Source organism: Protobothrops mucrosquamatus, unplaced genomic scaffold (genome assembly GCF_001527695.2).
Source record: "Protobothrops mucrosquamatus isolate PMUCROS unplaced genomic scaffold, P.Mucros_1.0 scaffold_99, whole genome shotgun sequence".
Classification (NCBI taxonomy): Eukaryota; Metazoa; Chordata; class Lepidosauria; order Squamata; family Viperidae; genus Protobothrops; species Protobothrops mucrosquamatus.
Genome location: NW_015386175.1, coordinates 391716 through 402031, shown reverse-complemented (window position 1 = coordinate 402031; position 10316 = coordinate 391716). Strand labels below are relative to the sequence as shown.

The 10316-nt window shown below is 39.5% G+C and overlaps 1 protein-coding gene across 2 annotated transcripts in view; it reads right to left on the bottom strand.

Moving 5' to 3' along the window:
* RPTOR (regulatory associated protein of MTOR complex 1) overlaps positions 1–10316 on the bottom strand; it is a 395406-nt gene that overhangs the window by 160695 nt on the left and 224395 nt on the right. For both annotated transcript variants that reach the window (XM_015815086.1, XM_015815094.1), the window contains exons 8-9: positions 7264–7364; positions 4977–5121 (exon numbers count right to left, since the gene is read on the bottom strand). In XM_015815086.1, the coding sequence (XP_015670572.1) occupies positions 4977–5121; positions 7264–7364 (246 nt within the window). The remainder of the gene's footprint in view (positions 1–4976; positions 5122–7263; positions 7365–10316) is intronic.

Sequence of the window (10316 nt, the reverse complement as noted above, 5' to 3'; positions counted from 1 at the left end):
AGCATGGTAGGCACCAAAGGAAATGTCCATAGACAAGGTCTTGAAAGAAAGCAGATTAATATCCTGGAAATATTCATGTCTAAACAAACTTGCGTATGCATTATAATAAAAAAATAAGCATTTAACTTAATGCTTAAGAGAACAGGTAGTATTAATGAAGCTTTCCTGATAATTCAAAATGAAGTGATCTTAATAATAATAATAATAATAATAATAATAATAATAAAGTTTGAAGGGACCATGGAGGTCATCTAGTCCAACCCCCTGCTCAGGCAGGAAACCCTATACCAGGGGTAGGCATAGCTGACTCAGGAATTCTGGGAGTTGAAGTCCATGAGTCATAAAAGAGCCGAGGTTGCCTACCCCTGCCCTATACCATTTCAGATCTTATGAAGCATTATGTCTTTGTTGCCTTTACTACTCAGTAACACAAAAATAATCTTTAGCAGATTCACTTTGGATATACAGATAGTTCTCATTTAGTGACTGCCTCTTCTAGCAACTGTTCCCAATTACAAGAGCGATGAAAAAACATTCTGTCCAATCCTCACATTTATGCTATTTGTGGGGTCTGTAAACAAAAGGAAAGGAGAATTAAGATCCTAAACACAATTGTGGTTTCACAATTAGAGACCACAATTAGAGACCACTTCACTTGACAGCCAAGTTGCCAGTACCAATTGTGGTTTTTACAAAAGGACTCCCTGTAAGGGAACAAGTGAAAGTACCCACGGCAGGACAACATTATGGACAAGCAGCCCCTTTACTCTTATTACCATGTGAGCAAGAAAACTGGTTTGGTTCAAATTTAAGAATTTGATACTATTTTCTAAACTCTAGTCTTAACACAGGTAAGAATACCTCCAACACACAAGAAGACATTGATCACCTCATTTAAATGTGGACCCAGTCCAAACTATCTCATTTTGTCAGATAGGAAGGGCAAAAGTTAAGCAAGCAGGTGACAGATCTGATTTCTTCATATATCTTGTTCATCTTCTTAAAACATACAAGTCGAAAAGAATTCACATGAATAGGACAAGTAGTTCCCAAGATTACTTCCTGTGATCTGCCGTAAAACCAGAGCCCAGATCAAGGGCATCCAATCACCTTTGCCTTCAAAGAACAATGAAAACCGAACTGCCCGTTCTAGCTGTCTTTCCCTGACATCCTTATGGAGGAAAGCACCACCAGTCTGTTGTATGCAGGCACAATAACAGCAGAGAAGAAAGCCCTCTTTGCAATATTACCACCGTGCACTAAGAATTCAGATGAGCTTCTGTTACAATGGTAAAGTGTTTCCAGACAAATCAGAATTAGTATTCTAATTTCAAATCTTGATTTTCAATCCTGGCTTCTTTCGCTCCTCGGTAATCCTTTTTCCTTACAATATTTCATACTTTAAAAAAAATATTTGTTTTAACCCTCCTGTTTTCTGTCTGCTATCACTTACAGTTCTGCGTCTACAATTTGGATCTACCTTGGGACTAAACTGGTCTCCCAATCTAGCTAAGTTTCTCATCAAGTGAAAAAGACCATGGTTACGCACATACAGATGAAGTGCCGATGCATATTTTCTTTTGCAATGATAATTTTTTTCAGGCTTTACTGTGTAACCCTGTACACTCTTGCTGATAAGGAGAAGAGTCAAAACATTCACGCTAACTAAACCATCCTCTTGTTTTCTACACAATTCCAGTATTACTTTTATAATAATAATCTGTATGCTACCCAACTCCCAATGACTGTGGGTGGCTCACGAGCAATAACATTAAAAACAAGAAAAAAATGCAATAAAGAAAGAACAGAGGAATAAAGAATGGCAAAGAAGACAAGATGTGGACAGGAACAAAAAAGAAACAAATCACACAATCCAAGGGTTTCAATCTCCTTGCCAAAGGCCTGGGCAAAGAGCCAGATCTTCAAGGCTCTTCCAAACACCAGCAGCTTAGGGACCATCTAGATCCTGGGGGAAGTCTCATTCCAGAAGGCAGGCACTGCTACAGAAAAGGAGTCCTGATAGATGGCAAATAAACCAGACATAGGCGGTATAACAATAACAAATAATTTCATTACATTTATTATAGCCACCCACTCCAGCAGATTCTGAAGACTTAAACCTTCTTTTAATTGTCAGAAGAACAATGCTTTCAGTGAATGTTTACTTTTATTATTTTTGAAAATGATTAAATAAGAAGTACCCAGTTGTTTTCCTCCAGACAACTTCTGTTTATTCTCCCAACTGGGAGTTTTCTTACAGCTGGTTTAAAGGCACCATTCCCTTCTCTCTGTGTAGGTAAAAAAATCACTGCTGTGATTGTTTTGATCTGACTCTATCTTGGTGCTGGAGTTGTATATGGTACTGAATGAATCCTTAACTAGCAAAGGTGCCAATATACCACCTCCTTGTTTCCCCTGCCTATGGGAGTCTTCTCTTTTGACAGCATCCTCTGCTAGTGTGAAACGTACACATCAGGATGATGTAACAAGGATGTTCAGAGCTGCTGTGTCTTCTCTGACACTGTATTTTGTATACCTTTCACTAGCACATATCCATCTGGGCTCCTCTTTCTTCCTCATTTTATCTTTAGAGATTCATAATTCTTAGGAAGAGCCTGCTGGAAGGCAAAAATGACTAGCTTGTATTCAGAAAAATGACTAAAATTGATAAAGAGTCTATGGACATTTGGAAACATTTCTCCCTTTTTGTGTTCCTCAATTCTGTATTCTTATGTATCCCTTTTCTGTGGTTTACTGCAGTGAATGCTGCATTTGCCTGCAGTAGAGCAATGGGATGAAGTGCAAGAGAAAGTAAAGGCAGTTGGAAGAACCAATGAGGTTTCATGCAACTCAGTATCTAATAGTTATAGTTTTACGAAGGTAAAGGAAGGAACAAAGAAAAAAACTGGGCTTGGTTTTACCTGATGGACAGACATCATCACTCAGAGATCACAGATCACCAGATGTTATGAGACAACATTAATTTTATATGCCTTGTTGCTCTGGTGGATTCAGTTGGTTTAGGCAGGAAAAACTAATTCAAATGCATGGTGATGACAGAAAACTTAAATTCTGGACCAGGACCTAAATGAAGTTTCATGTGAATGGAGAAGATCATCACGGCTGAGGCATATTGGTGCCAATTTAAATTGCAAGTGGGAAAAGAGTCATTGCTAAAGTAGCCCTCACGTGCTGTGCTTCTTGTTATGTCACCCACTACTTTTCATCACAAGAAATCCTAACAAAAGGCTTCTTGAAAATTCAAGTACACTAAGTGTCTTCAAAATCTTTTAGCTATTGTCTTAGTCCCCTTTTAGAATATTACAAGTTCACAGAAACTCTATTATGTGGACCCTGCTAAGTTGTGGCATACCGTGTTAACTGGGAGACAGTAGAGAGGCCTCAATTCATACAAAAATTTACTGGGCCCATTAAATGTTTGCCAAAATTTGTCAAGAGAATCTGTACAATAACTGTACCATTTGCGCGTATGTACACACATGTACACACACACACACACATCTATCTATCTATCTATCTATCTATCTATCTATCTATCTATCTATCTATCTATCTATCTATCTATCTATCTATCTATCTATCTCAATTGATACATACTGGTAATACATGCATACATAATACATGCATACATAAAACATACATACATGCACGCATACATACATACATACATACTAATCCAATGTTAAAAAGTACATGCTGGGAGACAAATATTTGGGACAATTCTGCATTGTTTCTGTTTAACAGATAAGACTATTTTTGATGCATTATTGAGCCAGTCCATACTGAGATTTCATTAAGTGTTCTGGACCATTTTTCAAATGGTCTCTAAAAGCTTTTGTCTGAAAGCAGATGAACAATACTCAACTTCTTAAACAAAACATGTCATGTCTCAAGACTAGCTGACATATAGTTCCTTCGCTCTGAAATATCTCAACTCTATAGCAGATAAGTGGGAAAAAATCCTGTACATGCATTCAAAACAAAGGTGATAGAAATGTTTTGATTACCCTTTTCTTTAAGGACAAACCTGCTTAACTGTATGGACAACAGCACTTGGAAAAAAAAGAATAAAATATGTATAATTGACTACCACTGTACTTTGGAGTAAGGTCAATTAATGCAGTGAGACTTATTTCTGGGTAAACTTCCTCTATAAATGTGTTGTTTAATAGAAAGGGGAACAGATTTTATGATGAATCAAAGTGTCGTGAGTTGCTATGTGGCTTATAATCCATCACCAGTCTAGTAATCAAAAAAATGTAGAGGAGATTCAGATGGCAATAATCCTAAATGACATCAGTTTCTGAAAACTCTGCTGGGCATCTGCACTTGGGGTTGTTTGTTTGTCTGGTACAAGGGGAGGGGAGGAATACACAACTATCTCATTTCTAAAGCCATCTTTACGATTCTGTCAGTAACTAACAAAACAGACAGAGCCAGGATATTTGGATTCTTCCTCTCCCCACCACCCCTGGCCCATTTTTGGTTTCTGGAAGGATTTTGGAAGTTTTCACTAAAATATATTAAGCCTATTCACAGATGATACTGTATTTCTCTGGGGTTCCCCCTCTTAAAATATGCCACTACCTTTTGGCAAATGTGATTAATGTGGCATTGGAGATCACAAAGAGGGGATTGGAAGCCCCATGTAGATTGGGAGTGTTAGGTTGCCCCCACTTATTTTCCAGGAGTTTTAGGTTGCCCTCACTTGTTTTAAAGAAGCAGACAGTTTTCTTCCTGCCAACCTAGCAGTTCAAAATTATGCAAATGCAACTAGACTAATAGGTACCACTTCGGCAGTGTTCTGGACATCTTTGGATATACTCATACTGGCCACATGACCACAAAAGTATCTTTGGACAGCGCTGGCTCTCTTGGCTAAGAAACAAAGGTGAATTGGACACAACTGGACAGGGGCAACTTTACCTTTAAATAGTTTTCTAGGATCAACTTACCACATGGCATGCATATAGGTTGGAGGTAGACGGGGGCTGCTGACAGGTGTGCAGTTATAAGACCTCATTATTCTTTCTGCCAGCAAAAAGTTTCGAAAGAGGCTTGCTACTAGAAGATCCTGTCGGAAGAGCTTTTGGAAAAGATCTGCAAAAACAAAACAAAAAACTCACAAAAGATGTACCAAAAGAAAGCATCCACGAAGAATGTGGCTGCTGCTGGTGGAATTAGAACATTCCACCAAGAACTACTGTAAAATTATTTATCTATTCAATAAATATATAGCCACCCATATCACGTTTGTGACTCTGGGTAGCTTACAGTCAAAACATAAAGTGGTTTATGGTGTAACATGTGCAGATCTAGATGCACACGTAATTCCCTTTGTCACTGCATTTTGCATTAATTTAAACCTCTGAATGTGCTTCAAGGGCAGCCCCATAAAGAGCGTATTACAGTAATTCATACGGGGCATGAGTAACTAAGTGTAGAGTTTCCTGATTCAGTAACGGATATAAGTGGCATACAACCTGGGCCTTCTAGCTACAACCGCCACCTGCTCTTTGAGCAGGAATTATGCGTCCAGAAAGACCCCAAATTTCCCACCTGGTTTGTTTGGGGAAGAGCAACCCCATCCTGAACCAAAGTTGGTAAATTCCTAGATCCAGGTGACCCCAAAACCCAAAGTCACTTAGTCTTGCCTGGGTTCCTGTTCTTCCCCATCCAAACCCCTACTGCCTTCAATCTCTCACCAGAGGTTATCAAAAAGCACGGCCAATGCTACTTCAATCTTATACCCAGACATGAAACCTAACTGAAAGAAGTCTAGATTTAATCCAGGACCCACTGAAGCTGTTGCATGACCACATTCTCAACAATCTTCCCTAAAAAAGAGAAGATTGGATATTGGATGAAAATTGTCCATAATGGTTGGGTATAGCAATGACTTTTTGAGGAGAGGCAAGATCAATGCCTCTTTAAAGGTTACTGGTACCACTCCTTTTCTCAGAGATGAATTTATTGCTGCTAAGACCCAACCGCATGTCACCTCCATGGAAGCTTTCACCAAGCAGGAAGGGTTTGGGGTCTAATAAACTCAGGTGGCTGAGCTCATAGTCTTAAGAACAGGGTCTGCTTCCTTGGGCCCAACAGGTTCAAATCCTTCCAGATAACATGGCAAGAGTGTCTCTGGCATGTCCACAGGACCTGCACCAAGGCTGGCATCCAGCTGGGAATGAATCCGAGCAATTTTGTCTGACAGATGTTCTGCAAACTCCTCTGTTATATACTAACTTTTAAATACATCAACATATTTACAACGTATTTACAAAACTCAAGTTAACTGAGTTTTCAATTAAGACATTTCCCCCCAAATTTTCTACTTCTGGAAAGTACTACAGAAGTAAGGTAATTCAAACTCTGGTGGTAATACATATGTAAGCTGCAGTCACTCTCAAACAATGAGATATCCCCCCCCCCCAATGCATATGAACTTCTTAAAGTGCCTTTGTAAGAAAGCATTTACAGCAAGCTGCATTGACTCTGAATGGCAACAGGAGAAGAATCAATGAGGAACCAGTAAATCAAATTGTTTATATTCATTGATCGTATTTCCAAAGTAAAATGGCTAACATGCTGACCTAGTAGGAAGAAATAAATGACGAGAAGGAATAAATAATAAGGTGGCCCAGATCCCAAATGGATTTATCGCAATCCTTCTAATGTCATGCTATAATTGACAGTGTCTGCCTTTTCCTTTGTCTTGCTTTTGCAGTGTAGTAGGCCCAAGATATATAAAGTCTGGTTATGCTTTTGCTCAACAAAATGCCAATGCTTTACTGGGAGCCTGATATATACTGTACTATGGCATGCATGAGAAATAAAATTATGTTGTATCTTCAAAGTGAGATGGTTGCTTTAAGGGGCCACAACAAAGCATATCTATTGAACGCTTTTCCATCATATGCCATGCAATGTCCTAAACTCCTTGGGTGAGTACATCTTAAAGAAAACAGAACTATCATTTCTGTGGGAATGAAAGATGGAGACCAAACATGATGATTCAGAGCTTCTGATGCTGAAAAAGAATAAGATTTGGCTCAGCCCTATTTTCTCTAGCCCAATAAGTTTTTTTCCTCTTTCTCTCTCTCTTTTTTTAATTTCTGGGTTCTCACTGTATCCTGTTCTCCCTTCTAATTAGAAATTAGTTTTCTACTCCTGCCCTCTTCTATTATGATCAAGCTATATATATTACCGGTAGTTCTGTGGACTTATCTGTCATAGTCTTACCTCTGGGTAGGACGTTCCATGCAATTGTATCCGTAATGGCTGTAAAAATCCAATTCAATTCTCCTAGAGGCGTTCTCCTGTCATTGAGCCTCCCAGGAATTCTACAAGAAATAATGAAATTTTATCATTAAGCAGAAACACACTGAAACAATGTTCATAATGGCAAAAAATACCTAACCAACAAAAATATAAGCTCTTACTCTTCTAAGTAATAAAGGATAAAAAGGAAGTATTTCTTGGTTGTACTGGTTTTTACTGGAATAAAAGGCTCAAATATTGAGTTTCATCAAGTATATAAAAATACCAGACAACAATAAAGCCCTTGCATAATTCAGGGTAAGTGCTAATAAGCAAACAGGGGAATACTTTTACGGTTTTTTTTCCTCCTAACATTATAGTAAGGATGAACTACATGCTAAATCACTGATTATATTGACTAATAAACTGTTGAATCTTCTTGAAAATGAGCAACTTGGGAAGTAAGGAAATACTGAATAAATTGTATAATGAGGCTTTTGCATTTTAGAATGCAAAATATAGAAAAATCTGTATCACTAATCTAAAAACCAACCTCATATGGAGTATAGCAATTAAAGCTTGTAATATAAACCCATTCTTCCAATTTTCTAGTTATGAGGATATTAGAAAAAGAAACATAATATTTTCTTCAGAAGCAAAATTTCATTTAAATAGAAAACATTAAAATTGTGGTTTGAATACAGCAAAGAAACCATTCATTTTGTGGCACAGGTAACATTTGGCTGCCTCAGAATCAGACCGGAACAACAGGGTGATTTAGAAATTGCACCTCACTTCACGGGAAGCCATTAATGTGTGCCCTCTTTCCCTCAAATTTCAGTGGGTCTTTATTTCATATAGTTGAAAAATGAGTGTCACTAATCAGTTGCCAGTATGATGGCTTCCAAAGTAATTGCTGTTAACCTATACTGTTCACATGAGGCTTGGCAGAAACTGAATCAACACAGATTCAGACCTGAGAATTTGGGGTAGGAAATCAGTTCACGTCTACGAACATTAAAATATTTACCCGCTCTCGTCAGTTATATAAAATTGAAAATGGTTTATGTCATGTTTCTTGGCTGATAAAGCCAGCAGTCATTCTGCAGTTACGGTGCTCAAGATTAGATGGAATATATTCATTAATAGGACCTCCAACTCAGTGCTTTAAAAATATGCATTCTAAGCAAGTCACTTCTATATGTCAAAAAGCATATGTTCTCTGCAAATCACTTCTACATGTCACCTTCAAGTGGATGGAAGATCCCTGCCTCTACTGAGAGAGAAAAATAGTAATTAGTCTTATTCTGCCCAAGAGGAAACAATAGAGTTCCTCCTCAATTTACAATCACAATTTACCAGTGGTCATTAAGCGATACGGCTTGTGATTTCCCATGGGACTACTTCACTCAATGACTGCAATTCTGGCAGTTGGGATTGAGGTTAAGTGAACATAGTTCCAGATAAGGAGCATGGGATGTCTTGGGGGCGGGGGAGATCCTGGGAGACTCCACTCAGGAGCTGAAAATTCTCCCTATCAAAATCCATGGGCATTCCATAGCTGCTGTCACTCCCTAAGGCACCCCTTTCCTTATTATGCTGCCTCTCTGCTCAGGAGCTGAAAATCCTTCCTGCTAAAATCCAAGCTGGATTTTCAGCCTCTGAGCAAAGAGATTCTTACGCACAGCCCGTGCTGGGCTTTTCCCAGCTGCCTTAACTTATTGTACTGACTCTTCACTTTCTCTTTGGATTTCAGTTCCTTTTCAGGTCTGAGGGCACTCCTTCAGTGGGATGCAGAAACAGAATTCAAATCTTCAGGATTTGAGCTTCATTTCTGCATGCCATCAAAGAAGTTCAACTTGCGTCAATACATGGAAAGGAATTAATATTAAAAACAATTAGCAACTAAAATCTACTCAGTGCAACTGCCAGGAGAGCCCAGCTATTCAAGAATAGGACAGCCATTTTATGGGCTCCACATCACTCTTTGATCCCCAGGCCAGAAGCAAAGCCAGGTATTCAGGACTTTCCAGAAGGCTGTCAAGGTTAGGGCCCAGCCTGACTTCAGGGTGGAGGGGAAGTGATGTTCCCTATGGTGGGTACATCAGAAGAACAGGCCTTCCTCCTGTGTATGCACGATGACATTACCTAGTGGATGTAAGCTGGAATAAACCTCTTCTGTTGGATTTCATAGGATGAGTAGATGTCATTGGGAAGAGGTTATCCATCAAATAACCCAGCCGCCTGCCACATGGGGCTTCATAAATAAATAAACCAGGCCCTTATATTGGACCCGAAGCAAATTAACAGAATTAGTAGCAGAAATGTAATGCATATCAATGATTTTGAATACCTGCACCATGCATTTTGCATTGAAACTTCCAAATGCTCTCCAAGGGCAGCTCCATGTAGAGAGCATTAGAGTAATCCATATGGGAGATGACTGGGGCATGAGTGATTGAGCATAGAGCCTCATGATCCAGGATTGGCAGGCAACCCGAAGCTATGTGAAGGGCCTTCTAGCCACAACTGCCACCTTCTCTTTGAGTAAAAATTGTGACTCCAGAAAGATCCTTAGATGGCCCACTAGATATATCTGAAGAAGTACAGTCATATCCAAAACTAAAGATTGTAAATTCCTAGATCCAGGTGGCCCTCAAACCCAAAGCCACTAAGTCTTGCCAGGGTTGAGCTAAAGCCTCTTGTTCCCATTACGCCCCCCCCAGGTTCCAAACACAGAAAAAGGAGGTTGGCAGCATTGCTTAGTTAACTATGGGAGCAGATATACAGCATATATAATGGATGATCTCATCCAGCGGTTCATGTAGATGTTAAACCTTCCAAGACCGAGTGGCTGTGGTTGCCGGCGCCCCGGCATAGTCAGCTGATTCCATCGCTGTCTATAGGGGGCGAAACTTTGGCCCCCTCAGAGAGGGCGCGCAACTTGGGTGTCCTCCTGGATCCACGGCTGACACTGGAAGATCATTTGTCGGCCGTGACCAGGGGGGCGTTTTATCAGGTTCGCCTGGTTTACC